This window comes from Artemia franciscana, chromosome 10, assembly GCF_032884065.1.
Source record: "Artemia franciscana chromosome 10, ASM3288406v1, whole genome shotgun sequence".
Taxonomy (NCBI): domain Eukaryota; kingdom Metazoa; phylum Arthropoda; class Branchiopoda; order Anostraca; family Artemiidae; genus Artemia; species Artemia franciscana.
Window position 1 is genome coordinate 50316580 of NC_088872.1, and position 24810 is coordinate 50341389.

General features: G+C 35.2%; 2 protein-coding genes across 7 annotated transcripts in view; both read right to left on the minus strand.

Annotated features, from left to right (window-relative positions):
- Positions 1 to 24810, minus strand: part of LOC136032324 (translation factor GUF1 homolog, mitochondrial-like) — a 284018-nt gene that overhangs the window by 42626 nt on the left and 216582 nt on the right. The window lies entirely within an intron of this gene.
- Positions 6179 to 13847, minus strand: LOC136032323 (ATP-dependent 6-phosphofructokinase-like). Its single transcript, XM_065712625.1, has one exon. It carries the CDS (start codon positions 13088 to 13090, stop codon positions 10778 to 10780), a length of 2313 nt encoding a protein of 770 aa, XP_065568697.1. The 5' UTR covers positions 13091 to 13847; the 3' UTR covers positions 6179 to 10777.

Sequence of the window (24810 nt, forward strand, 5' to 3'; positions counted from 1 at the left end):
TATTTGTAATGCTTGTATTGAAAATTTACTATCAACAATATCGACTGCGTGCCTACTAGGACCATCTGATATCTCATATCTGGCTTATGCGGATGACCTTCTGATTAGTCAAACTGAGTCTGGTCTTGCCCGTTCAGTGAAGTCAGTTACTTCTGCTTTCCGCGATATCGGCCTGTACCTAAATATTGACAAGCGCGAGTTTCTTGTTTTCAACGGTAATAATTGTTCAGATTCACTACACTGCGGTGGTTTTAGTATTCCTCGTGTTAAATCGTTTCGTTGGCTTGGTATAACAGTTTGCGATTCTATGAATGCTCTCCAGTCTCGTGCTGTCAAAGATATTAGTGATAAGCATAGGCTCGGTTACTCTAAGATTGTAGCAAATCGTGGACACTATAGGAGAAGAGCGCTAACTCGGCTTTACCCAAATTTTTGCGATCATTTTGTACTCTTCTGTTCTGGTATTAGGCCACTTCTTTGACTGGTGACCTAAAACGTACTCGTATAAATTATTACCGGTACTGCAAATTTCTTTTATATCTACCTCGTTCTTACCGGAATACAAAACTGGTTAAAAAGTATTGTGCGACAGATATTACTGGTGCTTTCGAAAAATTATCGGCCAATCTAGCTATTGAAGCGATTTATAAGCTAGGATGTTTTCATCGCCTTATCCGTCTTTTTTCTGTATGTGATTAAATTTGTTTCTTGTATTAATTTTGCTGTTTTTCTTTTGTATTTTACTCCACTTAACCTCTGTTTTTGTAAAGTGGGTGATAAATAAATTATTATTATTATTATTTACTATTAGGTAGTAATTTCATAAATATATTATACGATATTATAATAACATTATCAATGATTATTATATGAATCTATATATATATATAAATAAGTTGTTCGTGTGGCGACTGACGTCATGTTTGTGTGTCGACTGACTTCATTATAAGGATTGAGCATTATGCCGTCATGAAGTTGTTTGTCGACTGACGTTATGTTTGTTATGACATCAAAGGCTTTGTATAAGACGTCATTATAAGTATATAAGAAGGCCTTTCAAAGAGAAATATTTAATATAGATCCTAAAATGACAGAAGAACCTACAATGGCAGAAGAAACAGCCGAGGAAGCTGCTCAAAGAGCTAATGCAAAAAGGCTTGCGGCTAATCGAGAAAGTAAGAAAAGAAACCGTGCCGAGGAATCACAACAACAGCGTGAAAACAGGCTTGCTGCTAATAGAGAAAGCATGAAAAGAAAGCGTGCCGAGAAATCACAACAACAGCGTGAAAACAGGCTTCCGTCTCATAGAGAAATCACCATAAGAAAGCCTGCCGAGGAATCCCAAGAGCAACCTGAAACAACCTGGACAGCGAGAGTCAAAACGTATCAAAACTGAAAATGATAGCGATGATGATTGGGCTTGGGATTTGACTTGGATAAGGTCATCAATGCCTACCAGATTTTAGTTAAAAAACAAAGGTTCGCCGACATGTAATTCATAGTGACGAAAGACAAGTCAAGGTAAAACAAACCAAACAGCTTGAAAGTGATAACGATGATAAAAAAAACGACGTTGAAAGGACTATCGTTTCCCAGTTGCAACATCTTTTCCACATAAATAATAATTTAGTGCTTCTGTTAAAAACCGCAATCGAATTGATGCCTACTGATACGCAACTATCAACGAAGTGGCAATCGTTATGGTCTGTGATTTGTATATGACGTAAAAGGCTTTGTATATGACGTCATTATAAGTATATAAGAAGGCGTTTCAAGGAGAAGTTTTTATTAAACTCATCGATGCTACGATACCCTACAATATCATATCATTTTTTGGGATGGAGCCGGCGGCTATCACTTTAATATTAAATTGATAAATCCAGCCACTAAAAAAGAAATGGATAAGAAATGCAGCGCAATGAAATATTATGCCTATAGATTAATGATTCGTCATTTATTACATTTAAATATAATCCATCTTGGGATTAGATACAACAGCTTTTACATCCTGGACAATCGCCGGTTCATAGACATGTCATTACGGCCCGTGTCTTCCGGCAAAAGTTGCTCTCCTTCATCTCCTACAGAGTTATGGGAGAAATACAAATCGCAAAGGCCGAGAATATACTCCACCGAATACGGCTAGAAAGGTCAGATATGACCTTGGACTTTACAACAGAAATTTATAACTGCACTTTAGCTATGATTGAATATTTGTGCTTATCTATTGCAAACAAACTTCTCAAGCATTTGGGAATGCCTTCACCTAATCGTACTGCTTCTATTTCTACATGTGTAGAATGGGATCGTGAGCAAAGTTACAACATAATTGATCTATTGTCGTATGTTACAGACCGGGACACCGGGACATAAGGAATATAAATAACGACCGGGACATAAGGAATATAAATAACGACCGGGACACCCAAAGAGAAATTACACACCGGGACACCGGGACACAAATGACAAGCAGGACACAGGAAATATAAATGACAACCGGGATACTCAAAGAGAAATTACAGACCGAGACACCGGGACACAAATGACGACCGGGACACAGGGAATATAAATGACGACCGGGACACAGGGACACAACTACAACAGGGACGCCGGAAGGACACATGGGGGATATATAAATGACGACGGGGACAAAGGGAATATTCGATTAGCAATTACCATCAACAAAGCCCAAGGGCAATCATTAGAAAATGCGGTATAGATCTGAATACGGATTGTTTTCCCATGGAAAATTATATGTTGCATGTTCAAGAGTCGGTAAACATCACAATCTATTTATATGCACAGACAATGGGACAGAGAAGAATATTGTATATTCACAAGTTTTACGTAGCTAAAAACATATATCTATATATATATATATATATATCTATATATATAAAAATAAGTTGTCTGTGGATGGATGGATGGATGGATGTGTCAGGTGACGTCACCTGAAAAAACTGGATCAGGTGACGTCAAAACTGAAAAAACTAAAAAAAGGCAAAAACTACAAAAAAAACTAAAAACTAATAAAAAAAATAAAAAAGCTAAAAAACTAAAAAAACTATAAAGGTAAAAACCAATAAAAAACTAAAAAAAAAACTGAAAAAACTAAAAAAGGCAAAAACTACAAAAAAAACTAAAAACTAATAAAAAAAGTAAAAAAGCTAAAAAACTAAAAAAACTAAAAAAAGGTAAAAAACTAAAAAAAATAAAAAATAAAAAAAACTAAAAAAAAGGAAAAAACTGAAAAATAAGCTAAAATAAAGGTAAAAACCAATAAAAAACTAAAAAAAAAAGGAAAAAACTAATAAATGACGACACTCAAAGAGAAAAAAAAGGCAAAAACTACAAAAAAAACTAAAAACTAATAAAAAAAATAAAAAAGCTAAAAAACTAAAAAAACTAAAAAAAGGCAAAAACTACAAAAAAAACTAAAAACTAATAAAAAAGCTAAAAAACTAAAAAAACTAAAAAAAAGGCAAAAACTACAAAAAAACTAAAAACTAATAAAAAAAATAAAAAAGCTAAAAAACTAAAAAAAACTAAAAAAACTAAAAAAAGGTAAAAAACTAAAAAAACTAAAAACAAAAAAAAACTAAAAAAGGTAAAAACTAAAAGAACTAAAAAAGAAAAAATAAATGACGACACTCAAAGAGAAAGCGACCAGGACAAAAGGAATGTTCGATTAGCAATCAACAAAGCACCGGGACACAGGGAGTATAAATGACGACCCGGGGGAAACAGGGGGATATAAATGACGACCGGGACAAAAAAACTAAAAAGAAAAAAAAAACTAAAAACTAATAAAAAAACTAAAAAATCTAAAAATCTAAATAAGCCAAAAAAGAAAAAAAAAGGAAAAAAATACAAATGACGACCGGGACACAGGGAATATAAATGACGACCGGGACACAGGGACACAACTACAACGGGGACACCGGGGGAAACAGGGGGATATAAATGACGACCGGGACAAAAAAACTAAAAAGAAAAAAAAACTAAAAACTAATAAAAAAACTAAAAAATCTAAAAATCTAAATAAGCTAAAAAAGAAAAAAAAGGAAAAAAATAAAGGAGAAAAACAAAACTAAAAAACGAATGTATATACAGACCGGGACACCGGGATACAAATGACGACCGGGACCCGGGACACAGGGAATATAAATGACGACCGGGACACAGGGACACAACTACAACGGGGACACCGGGGGAAACAGGGGGATGTAAATGACGACCGGGACAGGGAATGGTCGATTAGCAATCACCATCAACAAAGCTCAAGGGCAATCATTAGAATCATGAGGTATAGATCTGAATACAGATTGTTTTCCCATGGACCATTATATGTTGCATGTTCAAGAGTCGGTAAACCTGACAATCTATTTATATGCAAAGACAATGGGACAGCAAAGAATGTTGTATATTCGCAAGTTTTACGTAGTTAAAACCATATATATATATATCTATCTATATTCACAGGTGGGACATAGGGACACAACTACAATGGCGCGTAACTATTATGGCGCGTAACGACTTACGCGCGCGGGGGGGCTTGGGGGGGGCGCGAAGCGCCCCCACCAACTAGGTGTTGGGGTGGCGCGAAGCGCCACCCCAACAGCTAGTATATATATATATATATATATATATATATATATATATATATATATATATATATATATATATATATCTATATTCACAGGTGGGACACAGGGACACAACTACAATGGCGCGTAACTAATATAGCGCGTAACGACTTAAGCCCGCGGGGGGCTTGTGGGGGAGGTCACGAAGTGCCACACCAACAGCTAGTAATAAATAAGTATTTTGTAATTGCACGCACTTTTATCTTACTTTATCTTTATTTTTAGAGCTTAACACATTAAATCGAGTAATTCAATCAGCACATTGCTTTGCTGCTTGTCAACATTGTTACTGTTTGAGTTTATTTGAATTTCCTTTCAAACTTGATAAGGTTTAAAGTCTGCAATCGGAACTGCTTGAGCTTCAGCTTTGTTTATGTACAAATAAAATAAAAACGACGTAAAATAATTTGCAAAATCGTAGATATAGATGAACTGCATATAGCTCAGTACGTGTGGAAATTTTGAACAGTGTATTCACAAACGCTGTAAAAGTGCACAGATAAGCATATTGTTTTACCAAATATCTTCCGTTAATCCTTTCTGTAGGATAGGTTTAGTGTAACTGAAAAGCACAGAGTAAAATTAGTACTTTTCGAGTATCTGAATTTCAGTACTCATCGATTATATAATAGATACTCGGGAAGTGAAATTCGATTAATGCGAATGAAATGAAACAAAATATGATGAATATATAGATAACTTCGAAGACCACACTGCCTTTCCATGACGAAAGTAAAACAGTTCAAAATAGGGATGATACCTTTTTATTGACAGTGAAATATAAAATTATTTAACTTGATATTTCGAATATCCAATAGTGGAAGCTCTTATGTGGGACGTACTAACCAGAATTTAAAAATGAGAATGCTACAACATCATAATCCCATTTCATCGTCTTTAAAGCAAAATACCAAACCTGAAGATTTCACGTCGGCCCTCTCGGAGCATATCTTTAATTTTCCAAATAATTTTATTTTGTTTGAAAATGTTTCTTTGATTTCTAGGGACCAAGGTTTAAGCAAACTTTCAGGGAAACAATCGAAATTAAAAAAATTCTATTCAAGAATAATTCCATAAACAGAGATACAGGTGAATTTGGATTGAATTCAATTTATGATAAGTAATGATAAAGTAAATATCACCTCACCTAAGAGCTATGACCTCTGTCCACGTAATATGTAAGTTAATTCTAATGAACCGGAACCGAAAAGGTCAAAGAGATTTGCCTCGGCTGTTGCATTGAAAAAAATAAGAGCAATAAACTATATGTAATTAGTTTATTAGGTATACATTTTGTTTATTTTTATTCATGTCTTTTAGTTTTACTGCTGATGATGAACACTGTATATGTGTTCGAAATATCCAGTTAAATAATTATATATTTCACTGTCAATAAAAAGGTATCATCCCTATTTTGAACTGTTTTACTTTCGTCATGAATATATTTTAGTTTAGAAACAAAATTGGGCTATATCTTTGCACATTAGGGGGGGGAAGCATAGCATATATTAAATGCGTAAACTAGCCATTACTGCATCTAATATATGTTAAGCCATACCAACACCCCCACCCCCTAATGTGCAAATATATAGCCAAAACTTTTGATAAGGCTAATGAAATAAAACAAAATATGATGAAAGTATAATACTTTATTAGGAAGATTGTAAAATTACAACTTACAATTACAGCTAGTCAGCTAGTCAAAGCAAACTAACCGGTTATTATCCCATATGATCTTTGCCATCCAAATGATCGACAGTATATAGAAGTTACTTGACCAGTTTCTTGTGTCAAAATTTTATAGTGTCTATTATATAACCGATAAGTACGTGAATTTCTTCTGAGGCTATCTTTTATTGCACACTGTTGGGACCGTTAAAACTTTTTGCACGATGTTATCAAAGTTCCGCAGGTATATCTTTGCTTGCTTATGCAAGGAATCAGGACCTTTATTTGAAAACTAAAACTCAGCTCGTTTTTGCTTCAAATCAGTCCAAACCTCGGACTTAGGTACAATTAAAATAATTTAGAAAGCTTGGAATGATAAATAAATTTTGACCTCTGCTTTCTGTTTGCACCAATTCAGGTCTCAGCCTGTCTAGACACCAAATGAGTATGTTTAAACAAAAAGTTCGTGGTAATGAACTGACAGAGAGGAGCGTGAGGAGCGACCCGACTCAAAAGTAACCGAAACTCAAAGAAACAGAACTTTGATACCAATAGATACATAAAACGAATTGGATTTTTATGCTAATTTCAAAAACATAAGTTTATACAGAATACTTAAGTTCAACAGGCTCCACTACAAAAATAGGTTTGTACTATTCTGCATTAGTATGCTTTTTGTCTCCGCTGAACAATTCTTTTGGCACTCAAACTGCTGAAAACTATTATTATAATCATTGTGTGTTGATTCTTCAACGGAAAAAGGCTTTCAGAGCATATATGTATGTTATGGTCGTATGCCTATCTTTTGAGTTTCTAACAGTTCTTGGTAATGAGCTGTAGTAGGGAGCAGCCCGGCTCCATAATAACCGAAACTCTAAAAACGGAATTTTGATGCCAACATATACATCAAAAGAATCGGTTTATTATGCTGATTTAAAAAATATATAAGTTTCACTAAGTTTAGTCTTAGACATTAAAGATTAGGAGTCGGAGAAAATATGCCTTATTTTCGAAAAAGGGGAAACGTCCCTTAAAAGTCAAAATATCTTAATGGAAATGACACCATGAGATTCAGTACATCAGAAAACCCTACTATAGAGATTTCAAGCTCCTATCTGCAAAAATGTGGAATTTTCTATTTTTTCCCAGAAGAAAGATAACGGATGTGTGTTTATTCGTTTTGTTTTTTCTCGTTCTTTTTTCCCCAGGATGAAAGTATCGACCCAGAGGTCATAGAATGTCACGAGAGGGCTCATTCGAACAGAAATTAAAAATTGTAGTGCCGTTTTTAAGTGAACAAAAAGACTGGAGGGCAACTGGCCCCCTTCCACGCCTATTTTTCACCAAATTATTTGATCAAAATTTAAATTTGCCATTTTGTTCAATATAGTTGAAAAATCAAATAATCATGTCTTTAAGTGTAAAATTACTTCTCCCCCTCCACAGTCCGTGGGGAGAGGCCTGTAAGTTATAAAATTAGCCCATTGGTTAAGTATAGTATTTCTTATTGGGAAGTATACAGACTTTTTTGGGGGGAGGGGGTTGTGCTTGGGGAGGATTTCTATGGTCGAAATCTTCCTTGGGGAGTTAATTTTCTGGAGGTGAATATCCCCTGGGATATGTTACACTGGAAATTTAAGAGAATTACCATACGAAACTCTTTTTAGTTTTCTTATATTCAATTTGCCAAATTTTTCATGTGAAGATGTTCCGGAGGAATTATCCAGGAGGCTTTTTTCCGCGTGTTTTGTTTTCTAGGAAATAATTTCCTTGGAAGGGGGCATTTCTTGAGTGATCAAGACATCGAATCGAGATTAGAATCTTAATAAATAATTCGTGGCAACGAACTTTTGCATAAGGAGCGACTCGGATCAATAGTAACCGAAACTCTAAAAACGGAATTTGAGACCAATAGATACATCAAAAGAATCGGATTTTTATGCTGATTTCCAATATATAACTTGATAAAGTTGAGTATCACCCATCAAAAGTTACGAGCCTGAGAATTGCCTTATTTTGAAAAAAGGGAAAAACACCCCCTAAAAGTCATATAATCTTAATGAAAATCGCACCTTCGTATTCAATGCATCAGAAAACCCTATTGTAGAGGACCCAAGCTCCTATCTGCAAAAACGTGGAATTTTGTATTTTTTGTCCGAAGAAAGATCATGGATACGTGTTTATTTGCTCTTCTCGAGGCGTGATCGTATTGAACCAGTGGTCCTATAATATCAGGAGAAGGCTCATTCGAACAAAAATTAAAACCTCTAGTGTCCTTTTTAAGTGACCGAAAAATTGGAGGGCAACGAGGCCCACTCCCACGCTCATTTTTCCCAAAGTCACTCGATAGAAATTTGAGATAGCCATTTCGTTCAACAGAGTCGAAAAATTTAATAATTATATCTTAAAAGATGGCTTAATCCTCCACAGTCCCCGGGAAAAGGCTGCAAGTTGTGATCTTTGCCTATTATTTACATATAGAATTGGTTATTGGGAAGTATACAGTCGTTTTCATGTTTTTTCTGGTGTTTGGGGGAAGGGGGTTGGTGGAAGGGTGTTATGTGGGAGGATCTTTCCATGAAGGAAGTTTTCATGGGGGAAAGGAAATTTCTATGAATGGGGTGCCAGAATTCCCAACATCATTTAAAAAACGCTCAGAAATTAAATAAAAAACAAGTTTTTTCAACTGAAAGTAAGTAGCAACATTAAAACGAACAGAAAGTATAACTTGTATGAGGAGGTTCTCCCCCTATTCAATACCCCCCTTTTTATGTTATAATTCTTTTTTAATACTATCAACGGAGCTATGTATTCTAATTAAACAGCATTTGTGATTCAGGGGTCATTCTTGAAGAAGTGGAAAAAAATTCGAACTTTAGCTTAATGAGCGAGGAATTTACTAAGGGGCAAACCCCCTCATAATACATTATAATTTCTGTTCAATATAAGTTTTAATGTTCCTCCTTACTTCCAGTAGAAAAAACATTTCAGACTGAACCGTCCACAAGCATTTCTACAGGGAGGGGGGATTCTCAGCGAGGATGGAACTGTCTGGAGGGAATTTGACGGGGAGGGGGGAGAATATCCATAGAGGAGTTTTCAGAGAGGGGAAGGGGTATATTTCACAGAGGTTGAGCTAGATTTACTGTTATTATTTGAAAAGCGAATATAGATTATTCCATATACGAAGGGCTGCCCTCTCCTCAATACCTTGCTCTTTACTCTAAAGTTTGACTGTGCACTAAAATTGATATTACGGGAACCGTTTAATTAGTGTAGGAAGCTTTTTTAAAAGCGCTAACAGCTTTAGCGTTAAGAGCAAGATATTGAAGAGGGGGAAGCCTTCATATATGTAAAAAATCTGCCAAAATAATATACAATTTTTTTTTAATTTTTCATGTAAGGTGAGCCAAATTAGAACCTGAATTAGTTGAAAAACGCTCATAAATTAAATAAAAAATAAGTTTTTTTTTAAACTAAAAGTAAACGGCGACATTAAAACTTAAAATGAACAGAAATTATTCTGTATATGAAAGGTGCTCCTCAATGTCTCACTCTTTGCACTAAAGATTGTATTGTTTAAAAAGTAGAGTTGTGACAAAAGTCAAACTTTAGCGTAAAGAGCGAGGCGTTGATCAGGGGACAGTATCTTTCATATACGGAATAATTTCTATCCGTTTTAAGTTTTAATATCGCTCCTTGCTTTCAGTAAGAAAAAAACTTGTTTTCTTATATTTAATCAATTGGAAAAATCAACCCAATTAAGGACTAAATTCAATTATGCCCATGCTTAGTTCATAGCTCGGAGTTAACCCAATTTTAATGCAGGGTAAGGACTTACATCACATCCAAATCCTGCAGTTTGGATTTAGCAAATTTCAACACCAATACGGGACTACCACGTTTTTGCATAATGTTTCCGCATCATATCTTTTTGCCTTCAAATTATGCTTGTTGAAATCATTGCTAATTTCAATTTAATAAGTGTAACATATCCACCTTTCTGCTATAAAGTAGGCATAGAGGTGAGAAGGGGATTGGATCTGTCAGAGAAGCTTCTGACCAATTTGGTTCTTCACTCGTACAGGTTAAAAGTTCTTGCTTGATTACGTCTATCTTTAATGATGGCGATAAGAGCGACAAACACAAACATGCGAAAATGGAATACCTATCTTCAGCTGAAAATAAAGGTGGAGGAAGAGGAAAAGATTGACAGAACCAAGTGTCAGCTTTGTTCCTCCAATTTTGTACATTGAGAGACTAATTTCCAGAATTGATACGAGTAATTTTTTTAAGGATCAGTTTTTTTTCTTGTTTTTTTTTTAGCTTGAATTGAGCGGTTTCTAAAGTGAGAGAACACATAGATAACGACTTTCAAAACTGCTAAGATGGAATTCAGCATCAAGCACTTTCGTGAAAAGTCGTTGCAGTAGGATTACTTCTTCAAGCTATTCTTCATCTGGCTACGACTCCTCATCATGACTGGCTAAGATTCCTAAAAGATGTCTTAGCTTCAGCCACCATTGCTTTCTTGGTAACCGGTTTTCAAAATCAGCTTCTGTTTTAAGTTCCTCGACAGGGGTGAAACTATATTGCCTTTCTAAAATTCCTAATACAACTGCTGTATAAGGCGACTTTGAAGTTACATTGGCATCAGGTTGATCACACTCGATGACTTTTTTGATAAGCCAGTCTGCTGCTTTTACTGACATTTTTGTGCCTAAGTAACGGTCAAATGGTGATGGGGATCCACCTTGTTGATAATGCCCTAAGACATTCATCCTTACATCGAATTCAGGATCACCTTCATGGATGAAGAGTTCTTTCATGAATCGCGAATTATAATTTACATTGGCTTTTCCGCTCGTTAAAACAAGCCCACGTTGAACTCCGTGACGCATCTTATTTTTCATGCGTTCAATGTCCCTCAGATATTCCTGAGCACTAAAAGGCTCTTCAAAGATGTAGGCTTGGTCTGCACCACCAGCAAGACCTGCCAATGTTGCCAAGTAGCCACAGGGGCCTCCCATTGTTTCGACAACAAAAACTCGACGATTAGTGCCATGGGCAGATTGTCGGATTCCATCACAAATCCTAGTTATTTCGTTTAAAGCAGTATCTGCTCCAACAGAAAAATCTGACCCTGGAACATTATTACTGACTGTCGAGGGTATCACTACCATCGGTATACGGAATTCCAGGTGGTTCTTTCTCTGCTCTGCTAATTGTAAAACAGAAATATAAGCATCAAAGCCGCCAATAACCAAGAGCCCGTTTATCTTGTGCTTTCTTATTGTCTTAGCAATCTTTTTATAATTTCCGTCGGGTAGTGTGCGCTTAGTGCGAATAAAGGTACCACCTTCACGAACCCAACCAACAACAGATGACCATTTTAATTCTTCAACAAGATCATTTATAAGGCCTTCCATGCCATCAGTAACACGAAGAACAGTATGGCCTCTGTAGATGCAACTCCTTGTGAATGAATATATAGCTGCATTCATACCACAGGCGGGAGATCCAACACACATTACTGCCAGGGTATACCTGCTAGTATTTTGAACCTTTTCAAAACTTGGTTTAATGGGCATCGTACCATACAACATTTTGTAGGTGCCAAGAATTGGCCCAAATCTGTCTCCTCTAAGCCGGACAACTTTCTCCCAGTTTCGCTCATTCAAAACCTTTTGAATAGCCTGGGTATCTTTAACACAATCAATCAACGGACGTCGAACTAACTGATTCCCCTCAAGACAAATGACACAAGGTATTTTTTCTGGATCCGCTTCTGTAAGAGTCATGACAGCTTCAGCTCCCATACGACAACCAATGACTCTATCAAAGGCAGATGGTCTTCCTCCTCGTTGCACATGACCAAGAACAGTAATTCGGGTGTCCTGATTCAAATTTTCCACAATAATGTTCTTTATCATCTCAGCAGTGATGGCATTACCGTTTCTGTCGATAGAACCTTCTGAAACAATAACAATGTTTAGTCTTTGCCCAGCTTTCCGGTGTGAGCTAAGTTTCTCACACATTTTCAATTGCCAGTCACCTTCTGGCGGGCACTCCGGGATAAAAATAAAGTCAGCCTCTGTGGCTAAGCCTGCAACAAGGGCTAGGTATCCACAATGCCTACCCATTACCTCCAGTATAAAAGTTCTTTGATGAGAGCTCGCCGTTTCTACTATAGCATCAATTGATTCAATAATACGATGTAGTGCTGAGTCAGTACCAATAGTCATGTCCGTCTGACAAAAATCATTATCAATAGATCCCACAATTCCCACAACACTCAAGCATGAATATTTCGTGTTTTCTATTGAAAATATTTCTCCTTTTCGTATTAGTTCTTCCAAAAGTGATGACCATTCTTTCTTGAACAGATTGGCACCAGTAAGTGATCCATCTCCCCCAATTACAATCAAATTTGTTATTCCATTGCCCACCAGGTTTTTGGCCGCCTTGAGACGCCCCGATCTCTCTCGGAATTCGTTGCACCGGGCTGATCCAATAATTGTGCCACCCTTGTGTATAATTTTTGAGACACTTAACGAGTTTGCTTCTTCTATATTGGCCCCACCATCTATCATGCCCTGGTAACCCTCCCTGATGAAAAACACTTTCGCACCAGCATAAAGACCACATCGAACTATAGCACGCAGGGTGGCATTCATGCCCTGAGAGTCTCCACCAGATGTAAGAACAGCAATTGCTTGGCCTTTTAATGACCCTTTCATTTTTTTGTAATTGTCTTGGAAATCTTTTTCTACCATTTATACTTATGTGGTGACACTGATGAATTACGTCTCTACATATTTCAGCAATACCAGCAAAGTTTATATTGAGCATACGATAGAGTTCTTACAAACAAAACCATTCAATTTATTTAATAAACTTTAATGCCCGCAGAGTATGAACTTTCTCTCCACATATTTTTGAACTTTTTTTTATTAAGGAAAACTTCCTTTTTTCCTTTAAGAAATATGATGAAAAAATCACAAGTTAGATCAGTTTTGATTCGAATTAGTCTAATAAGATAATTAAGTAACTGAATCATAGTTGCAACCTATTAAAGAACGTGCAACCTATTAAAGAACGAACTCAAGCACACAGTAAAAAAAAATTCAAGACACATTTTGAAAAAAAAAAACAACTTTCAAATGAGGAAGAATCGTCATTTGAAACTCAGGAATGGTAACGATTATTTCGATTACCTTTAATGGTAAAAGATTATCGACATAAGAAATATATGGAAATTCCAAGAAATAGCCTGACACCCTTGGAAAATGCTGTCATAACGAAATGAAAATTGCACCATTGAAATCGTCATAGCCCAAGACTCCCACAATTTTTTTTTTATAGTTCCTCATCTTAAGCAACAAGAAAAATATTTTTTTCGTAAAGGAAGCAGTGATATGTTTCCTTTTTTCTTCACCAAAAACAGCTCATTTAAAGACTCATTTCAAATGAGTCATTTAACGGCTCATTTCAAAGTTAATTTTTATATTTATAATTCTTTCGATAATTGTAAAAATTTATTGCTAAATAAAAATTATACAGAAATTTTTAAGAAAAATTGCATCTCCATAAACAAGGTGATATAATAGAAATACCTTCTGAAATTATAATATAATATGTGTATCTTTCTCTAGGGTATGATGTTGTATTTTTGTGACTCCGTTACCTGAGTCTCTGATGTGTCGTCACATTCCTTGTACTTCAAATTAAAAAAAAAAGTTGCCTTTACCATTCAATAACAGATAATTAATATCAGAAAATAAAGATCGCAAAATAAGAGCTAAGCAATATCAGAAAATATTGCAAAAAGAAATTGTGATTTGGCAGTGTCATTTCCTCTTCGTTCCCTTTCAAGTTCGCTTCTCAAAAATCAATAAAACCTTATGACGTTATAATTGAGCAAATCAAACAGTTCATGGTAACGAACTGTAGTAAAGAGTGACCCGGCTCAATAGTAAACGAAACTCTAAAAAACGGAATTTTGATACTAAAACTGCTCCCTTCTTAACGCCCCGCACTTTACGCTTAAGTTTTTTACTGTTTAATAAAGTAGAATTGAGAGAAAGAGTCGAACTTTAGCGTAAAGAGCGGGGCATTGAGAAGGGAGCGCCCCCCTTCATACACGGGGTAATTTCTGTTCGTTATAAGTTTTAATGTCGCTCCTTACTTTCAGTTAAAAAAAAAACTATTTTTTTTTAACTTAATAACGTAGTAAATCAAAAGCCTACTACAGTAACTCAAATATACTTTAAGCTGCCTCGCAACACTTTAGAATAGCTGAAATTAAAAGTTCTAGTGTAGGGCTAAACCAAAAATTTGAAGGGTGACTGGACTCCATCCCACACTAATTTTTTTCCCAAAGTAACCGGATCAAAATTTTGAGATAGACATTTTATTCAGCATGATCGAAAAATCTAATAACTATGTCTTTGAGGATGACTTAATCCCCCACAGTCCCCGGGGGAAGGGCTGCAAGTTATGAACATTGACCATTGTTTACATTTACTATTGGTTGTTGGGAAGTATAAAGACGTTTTCAGGGATGATTTTTTTTCTAGTGAGGGGAGTTGGTACGTGGGAAGATCTTTACATGAAGGAATTTGTCTTGGTGGAAGAGAACTTCCATAAAGGACATCCCAGCATTATTTTAAAAAACAATGAGAAATTAAATAAATAATAAGCTAAAGTTTGACTCTTTCTCAAAACTCTACTTTTTAAAATAATAAAAACTCTAGGGTAAAGAGCGATGCGTTGAGAATGGGACAGCCCTTTTCTTATATGGAACAATTTCCGCTCATTTTAATGTCGCTCCTTACTTTCGCTTAAAAATCTAGTTTTTTTATTTTTAAGAATAAATTGAATATACCGCAAAGATAATTCAGTGATGAAATAAGCAACTGGATATCTTAATATTTGCAAACTTAAAAAATAGTTTGTGTTTAAATTTCCCATAATTTTCATGAAAACATGCTGTTTCAAACAGAATGGAGAAGCTTCTTCAATGCTCTATGCGCCGCATATGGCACCGGTGGAACTAAGGTCTAATAAGAAAGGTGATGAGAGTAAGTTGCGGTAATTACAGAGGCATTAGCTTAGTTCCTGTAGGAAGCGAATCGCTTACTAGGATAATACTTTTTAGACTTAGAGATGTTGTGGATGAAGTGCGCCTCAAACCGACTGAGTTCGTCAGTCAAAATGCCAATGCTATGGCTGTTTTTTAACGTTGTAGCATACTAAGTTGGAATTTTCATATTATTAAAATACTTTATGTTAATATGGGCTCAGAAAAAGCAATGGTCCCAAAACTTTACCAGGACGGGGACTAACACATCTTTTCAAATTTACAGGAAGCAATTAAGCAGGCTTAGACCTGGAAAGCCAGAAGTCCCTGTGACTTCCATTATGAATAGAGGCTTTGTGAAATCCTAGACCCATCTTAATCACAACATGGTTTTCTACACTTGGCGATGCTCTTCTATCAGCAAGAATCTATATCCTGCAAAAGCACTCTCATATTTATTGCCTTTGACTCTGCATATTCATGCCTACAAATATTATATTACTCTGGGGAGGCAGTCCATAATAGATAACTTGACTTCGAAGAAGTTTTTCAGCCCCCAAAAAACACGAAAACAAACAAAGCCCAGAAGAATTATCAATCAACCAGAATCCAGTGCAAATGCTGTATCGTTTACTAGGCTATAATTTTCTCTAAGGGCGTCATTCCTCAAGATGACTCCGAAGCGCTGTTTGCAGTCACGGTTCTGGTTGAGCAAATTCGTGAACGCTTCTCCCTGATGCAGCTATGAGGCTGTATGGGCAAGATTTCCCTTTTTGGGGATAGGGACAGAAACAACAAAGAGAGATAAAACTCTACAAAAAAAAAACTTCAAACGAGACGACGGCCAGTAGAAAGGAAAGACTATAACAACGCGGATATCTCGCCTGTATCCAAACAAGGCGTCCTCAGCACAAGATAAATAATTAAAAGAAAACTAAACTAAAAACAAATAAAAAACCACCACCAATAATAATAAATACAATTGTCGCTACTTATCCACGTAGGGAAAAGCAGCTATTTGAGTTACTTCAATGAGAATCAAAGTGCAACTGAGGAAAAATTATGAAAATTGAAACTTAGTTAATTGTTCTGTTGCGAAATAATCCTCTTGTAAGCTAATATTGAAGCAACTCTTTTTGTTCTAGTAGGTAATCTTGTCCCCTGATGATTGCGTAAAATTTTAATTCCCTTATTGATTATTGGCTCATGAATTATTGGCAATGAATCCCTATTAATTATTTTCAAAAGAACATCATAAATTGGGCCAATATTTAAATTCCCTGCCTCTGTTTATTGAAATATTAGCAAATATATGTTTTTTAATTTCTATAGCCTCCCTCGCCCACTGAGAAAAACCTCTATCATTAGAAATAGCTGTAGCCTCATGAATGAATTTATTTAGTGATTCAACTTACAAAAAGTATTTCACTTTCTATTCTAAAGCTAAACACTATGGACAAAAAGAAAAAGAAAAAAAAAAAAAAAAATTAGCCTTACGGCATTTCACGACTAACAAAGAGACAAAACTAAACATCTAAAATAAACTACAAAACACATAATTTTGTACATACAATCTAACTAAACAAGAGAAAACAAAAACAAAAAGACAAACTAAATAATACACAATGAATTCCGTTATCAGACATAAAAAAAAATCCACATATTTTTTTTAAAAAATAAGATTATAACCCCAAATCCAAACGTTTAGTTTTTCTTATGTATTTCAGTAAAATATTTCTAACATTCCTAAATTTAAAAATCAAATCAAGATTAAACGGAAAAGGAACATTGATACTATAAAGGTGAAATATTAATTCTAAACGTTCACGAGCATAAATAGGGCACTCAAAAAGAAAATGGGAACAAGTTTCATTTACACCGCAAAGGCACAACTCCGTATCAATTTTGTTTATTCGGTGAAGAAAGAAATTTAGCCTGCAATGACCCGTAATAATCTGCGTTAGATGGTAGGAGGGCTGAACTTTGCAAACAGCTAATAAATCTTCTGTTGAAGCAAAAAAGCGAATTGACCAAGAACTAACTTTATTCTTAAATTCTTCATACCATCGTCCGTAAAGTATATTTTTCAATGCCTTTCTATTAATATGAAAGGTTGAAGTATGGATTTCTCGTACTGTCGAAAGGCCTAAGATATCTACTAATGATTCATCAGTGAAAGTACTATGATTGGATGAGCGTTTAGAAAGGTGGAATTCAGGAGAAGTGAAATTTGGCCAGTGACTTGGACGGCCTTTTTTCGCATAGCGCAATGTCGCTAGCTCAGTCGCTCGGAAAGAAATTGGCAGTACCCCAGCAATGGCCGTAATTACGTCATTTTGGGCAGAACGGAAAGATTTTGAGATTATTATCATTGAAGTTCTTTGAGCAGACTGTAGCATTTGTAAAATATTTTTCTTTCTAAGAGCTGAAAACCAAACTGATACCCCATACAAAATTGTACTTTCTATAACTGATTTATATAATTTTCTTAAAGCTTGTGGTTTGAGACCCCATGTCATCTTCGCTGCACAAAGGAGTCTCGTCGAATACTGCTTTGCAGCAGTAACTCGGGAAGAGACATGATCAGTCCATAAAAGTTTCCTATCTAAAATAATTCCTAAGTAACGGACTTTTTGTTGTATATTAATTTTTTCTCCTCCAAAAAAAAGATTTACAACAGGAACTTTGTGTTTGTTTGTGAACAATACAGCTTCTGTTTTACGTTGGTCGAAAGTAAGTTTGTTTTCTGCAGCCCACACTTCAAACTTCTGAAATATTTTTTCCGCCAAATTTTCTAAAAACAGAATATTTTTACCTGTTAAAATTACAGTGACATCGTCAGCATATGCCTGAATCGTACAATTTTCACCAAAATCCATTTCTAAAAGGTCATTTATGTTGATTAACCATAAAAAAGGAGACAAAATTGATCCTTGCGGACAAGACTTTTCCAACTTCCGGGATACATCTTTTCCATATGATACCGTCCTATCTGATAAAAAACTTTTCACTAATCTTAACAATTGAGTTGGGCATTTCTTATCCTTGAGCTTTTTTAAAATACCTGGATGCCATGCATTGTCGAATGCTCCTTTAATGTCAAAAAAAAGGCAAAGTGTGAATTTCTTTTCCTCTTTATTTTTCTCAATAACGCTTACCATATTGTCAACTGCATCTATTGTACTTTTACCCTTACAAAACCCAAATTGTCTTTTAGAAACCCAACAATTATCCAAACTAAGTTTATCTAATCTATTCATAATAATCCGTTCAAAAATTTTTCCGATGTTTGACAACAAGCTAATCGGGCGATAAGAACCGGGGTTACCATCATTAGTTTTCCCTTTTTTAAGAATTACTATAATATTTGCTTGTTTCCAAAGGACAGGAAAATATGATGTCTTTAGGCAACTATTAAAAAGCTTCAACAAAGTAGGTGATAAAACATTAATATTTTTCTTTATAGTAAAATTCATTATACCATCAGGTCCCGGAGCCTTCATGGGTTTGATTGACTTAATAACATCCTGTAAAATTTCCATGGTAATAGGTTCCATTTTATCCTGATTTTCACTAGAGATATTTTCTGTTTCATTTCTTATCAACTTTTGAGCAACACTGTCATTAGAATTATCATCTGACGAAAACCATTTACCTAGAAGTTGTTCTCCAGCCTCTTTAGGTGAATCTGTCATCGACCCATCTTGTTTTAAAATATGAACTGGGAGAGTTGCAGAGCCTTTTAACTTGCAAATTTTATTTATAGTGTTCCAAGGGTCCAAACTAGCTTTTTCTTCGCAAAACTTTTTCCAATCTTCCTTTTTCGCTGCCAAAATTTTCGTTTTATAATCTAGATGTGTTTGATTCTTTATTTGCTCGCTTTCAACGGTACCAAGTCTCTTATAGACCCTTTGAGCATGTCTGTACTTCTTTCTTAAATCTGTCAAATCTTGGTTCCACCACCTTGCATATTTGCTTTGTTTGTGACTATTTTTAAGAGGGGTCGATTCCTTAGTTGCTTTTTGCATTAAATTCTTAATTTCATTAGCAGCACAATCAATTTCCTCCACCGAGGACATAGGTAGAGAATAAATGTCATCGATTCCACGTAATAAAGTAGCACTAAAAGTATCCCATTTAGTTTTCTTATAAATGTATCTTGGCTCTTCAGTTTCAAATATGGGAAAATTAAACTCCAAAGTAAATAAAATATACGAGTGATCCGAAAGAGAAGGGTATTCATCAAGAACTTTCCAACACCTTACACTTTGAACAAGATTAGTACCTACAGCAGTAACGTCTGGGCTAGTTGTATTGCGTAGCCCATACGTTGTCTCACTAGGATCATTCACTACTAACAATGATTTACTAGCAAAAAAATCTTCAAGCTCCTTGCCTTTCTTGTCAGTTTGACTGTTACTCAGCCACAAAGGGCTTTTAGCGTTAAAATCCCCCCCAACAACGTAATTAGCAAAATGTCTGACCTTGTCTAAACAACTGATATTATCTGTCAATCGCTGCACCGAAGGAGGACAATATACCGAACAGAATGTCAAAGTTCTACTGTTCAAATAAACTGAGACTGTCACACATTCATTAGACGAGAGGTTATGGTGTACGTCAGCTTTTAGACTATTTTTCACTAATACGGCAGCACAAAAAAATTTCTTATCTGTGTCAATTTTAGAGAAACACTTGTAACTATATCGAACACATGATATTTTACAGAATTTATTTACATACGGTTCTTGCAACAGAACTATATCCGGTTTCAGTTCTTCTATTGTTTTTTGCAACTGTAGGGCTGCTGAATAAGAATGTTGCAAATTAATTTGAAGCACTGTTAAGTTATTCTTATCAATATTCACATCTCGAGATTGAGTCAATTAAACTGGATATTATTCTTTAAACGAGCAGTTAACTTCTTTGCAACCGGGCATTTGCTTAACTCATAGGCAGCATGCCCATCTGACTTAAGTTTGTTTTTTTCGCAAGCCCGGCAATTTGGGCGGGACGAAAAGGACTTGTCGCAATTTTTATAAGTGTGCGGGCCCATGCACCATGAGCATACTTCGTCCGCTCTACAATCTGTCTTCCGATGACCGTATAAGCAACATTTGCTACATCTTATCAAGTGTACATAGTCGTCGCAAGAGGCAAGGATAAAACCGATCCGTAAGCCTCTTTGGGACAGTATAAATTGGCGGATCTTTGGACTCACTTCCACAACAACTTTCCTTTTCGACGCGTTTTCAAGAATGGTGATGATCCTGAAGCTTTCCCCTTCGTTGGCCATCCGCTGAATTTCTGGGTTACACTGCAGCAGGTATTTTTCACTTTCGTCTTTGACCTGAGGGGAGGGAGCCCCATTGACTAACATTCTTGGAAAGTGCTTTTTCACCTCTTTCGGTTTGTACTTCGTGTCCGACACTTTCTCTGTCAGTACTGACATGGCTGCCTCTAGCTCCCTTTTCGACCCCAATTCCAAGATGACTCTACCTTCCTTCGCCGGAACAACTTTCTTCACGGAAAAATCGGAATTTTCTCCTTTGACAACTCTGCTGATTGATTCCGTAACTTGCATGGCTTCGTCAAAATTCATACGGTTTCGTTTTTCCACAGATACAGGCTCCAGAATCACAGAGAATGTTTCAGGACCCTTGAGCGCTTGGGCATAAGACGCCTGCTGGGGTGCGGGTACATAAATCTGTCCATTTTTTTGCGATTTTATCCGCTCAAGCTCTTTCTGGAGATTCACAACTTCATTCAGACGGGAATTTTCGATTCGGAGGAGTTCAATGTTCTCTTCGATTGTTCGTTGGTGAAGATATTGGATTCTGCTGCATATTTGGGAGGCATTAAATTTGCCACCGGGGACTTTGAATGACCCTATTACGTCCTTCAACATATCCAGCAGCACTGCAACACTTTTTTCATTCATGACAGTAAGAGACTCCAACGATTCGTGATCAGACGTCTCTAGGGACGATTTTACTTTGGACATCTTCGAGTAACAAACTAGGTATCCCGATCACGGTATCCCGTTCACGGTTCAGCGTCTAAATGAACGCCATCTATAATAACTGAAATTAGTAAGAATCTAATAATGTCAACGCCAAAAAAAAATTAGTTAGTTATTTCAAAAGATAGCTTCAAACAAATGCCAACTTTATGGGCAGATCTTAGTAAGGTAGGTTTAACCTAGCCCACTTAAGCATCCACAGATACACTGTATCAGTCAATCCAAGAGAATCATTGTAATCCAAATTTAATAATTTTCTCACTGTTTACATTCAGACAAACTTACTAAACTCCCCTGTAGCCTCATCAAATTGTATAAAATGTTCGGGATAAAAGAATGTATGTTCAGCTAGAGCCGAAACAAAAGTTTCCGGAGGCTTTCTTAATTGTAGGGTTTTTTTCTATTGAGTTGCGATGCTCAATAAATCTTTCAGTAAATTCTTGCCAAGTTCTACCAATATAAAACTTTCCACAAGAACAAGGAATTTTATATACCTCACTAACTATATCTCCCCGGGTTAAATCCTTCCCAGAATTAAGAAAACTACCTAATGGTCTCACTGATTGGAAACAAGTGTCAATGTTATGTTTACCCAAAATTCTTTTAAGCATCTCCCCCAAAGTAGGTACATAAGGTAAAGAAATGAAACTTTTCGGTAAGTTTAATTCTGTGCACTCTGAAACCCCAAAAACCCTATTGTTGTGTTTAATGCGTCTATTTTTTATTATTTTTATCAATGAATTTAATCGGGTAGCTATTACAAAATAAAAGATCCCTCAAATATAATAATTCAGAATCTAAAAACTCCCGGGAACAAATTCTGAAAGCTCTATCCACCAGTGCAATCACAACCCCTCATTTCACTGAAATAGGGTGGCACGAGTGAAAGTTCAAATACCTATCACTGTGAGTAGGCTTTCTATATACTGAAAAAAGTAAATGGAACTCACTTTTAATCAATAAGATATCCAGAAAAGGTAGTTTATCAACTTCTTCAAACTCCACTGTAGATTTTACGTTTTTGTCAAAACTATTTAAATGTTTATGGAAAAGGTCTAAAGACTCTAAACCGTGTTTCTAAATGCAAACCACATCATCCATGATTCTGCCCCAGAAACAAGGAGAGAAGCCTAAAACTGTGTATGGCAGATGTTTCAAAATATTCCACGAAGAGATTTGCCAACAAAGGGGAGAGAGATGCCCCCATAGCCAAACCAAATACCTGTTTGTAAAATTCACCTCTAAAACCAAAATAAAGAGAATGTTCATTTGCAAAGACAACCAATTTCATAATGACTTCAATCTCCAAACTCGCCATGGTCACATCTTGTATCAAATCAAAGTGCTTTTGTAATTTAATCCTTAATATATCCTCGCACTTTTTCACGTTACAATTTGAATACATGGACACCACATCAAAACTACAGAGAATTGAATTCTCCTCCAGTGTGAAATTTTTTAACTTATTAGTAAGATCAGTGGAATTTTTTATATATGATATAATTATTTTTTTCATATTATTAATAATATATTATTATAATTTATAATATATTTTAATATATTAATTATTAAAATAATTACAATTTTTTCTATTATTTTTCTATTTTTTTTTATTTTTTTATTAATGATTGCTTTACCTTTTTATTCTATTCTGTTATTTTTAATTTACTTTAGGAATAAGTTGAACATGGAAAAATAATTACAAAATGAAGCCTTAGAGTTTTGTAGAAGTTACTCTTAGAAGTTTGCAAGGACGCAAGGATAATTTTTTTTTCTCTTTAGTTTGATTTCAAAATATGCCGCCAACTCCGACATAAGGTGTGGCAACCATCAAGATTAATATAGTCAAGAAATTCGAAAGGCTAAGTAATAGTGCTCTGCTGGCCTTAGATAGTTTTCTGTTATGATGAGTTGTTAGTAGTAGTATCACTACTATATTTTTGGTATTTTTGTTTTCTTAACATCGAGTGGTTTTCTGCTGAGATGAATTGTCAGTAGTAGTAGTACCACTAATATATTTTTGGTATTTTTCTTTGTTGACCTTGAGCAGTTTTCTGCTGAGATGAGTTGTTAGATGAATCTCAAAGGCACCCCAAGACATCTTAAATATATTAGTTTAGTGTCTAGTGAAACAGGGTTTTTTAGGGAAAATCCTCCATTACAGAAAATCCAAAAGCAGCAAGTAAAATCTAAACAAGAGTGGGGGTATCACCCCCTTAACACTCCTACCACTAAACTTTTATTTTTGTAAGACAATTCTTAGAAAATAAAGGGTTATTTTCGTGTATTTACTTTGCACAATAAAATAGCCCTTTACTTACCTTTGTCACACTTTTTTATCCCATTGCTCTTTATTTACTATTCATTACCACAAGAGATTTTAAGTTAGATCTTTGGTACTATTTTTTTTTCGTGTCCAAAAATAGTCGAAAATTCCATTGTAAAGACCAAATTTGTTTGTGTGTCAAGAAGGTAAATAAAACTCCTTTATACAACACGTGGTCACGAAGAAAAAGAAAAGGTGCTAAACTTCATAGTTTCGTGAATAGAAGACTAAAGTCTTTAGTCTGCTATTGTCACATACTTTAAATTTCATATTGTAATTTTCAAAAAATTAGCAGGTAAATTAAAAAAAGTTAACTTCAAGTACTCGGATTCAGTATAAATAGCAGATTCAGCTCACGTTACATTGTTTTGAAACCTCTGTTATTGAGAGTTCTGGCTATTACTGACAAGGATCGATTTCCGCTTACTGTTCAGAACCACAAACAGTTCGGTAATCTCTTTTAGATAAGCTCAAATCTGGAAGCTGATGTTACCATGACTAACAAACAAAGCAAAAATACCAAAATTATAGCAGTGGTACTATTACTAACAACTCATCTCAGCAGAAAACTGCTCAAGGTCAACAAAGAAAAATACCAAAAATATATTAGTGGTACTACTACTGACAATTCATCTCAGCAGAAAACCACTCAATGTCAAGAAAACAAAAATACCAAAAATATAGTAGTGATACTACTACTAACAACTCATCATAACAGAAAACTATCTAAGGCCAACAGAGCACTATTACTTAGCCTTTCGAATTTCTTGACTATATTAATCTTGATGGTTGCCACACCTTATGTCGGAGTTGGCGTCATATTTTGAAATCAAACTAAAGAGAAAAAAAAATTATCCTTGCGTCCTTGCAAACTTCTAAGAGTAACTTCTACAAAACTCTAAGGCTTCATTTTGTAATTATTTTTCCATGTTCAACTTACTCCTAAAGTAAATTAAAAATAACAGAATAGAATAAAAAGGTAAAGCAATCATTAATAAAAAAAAAGAAGAAAAATAATAAAAAAAAATAAAAGACTAAAATATAAAGGCTTAAAAATAAGAGTTTT

What these genes read in the sequence shown, in the direction of transcription:
- LOC136032323 (XM_065712625.1), bottom strand. Translation starts at nt 13,090, where the DNA reads ATGGTAGAAAAAGATTTCCAAGACAATTACAAAAAAATGAAAGGGTCA.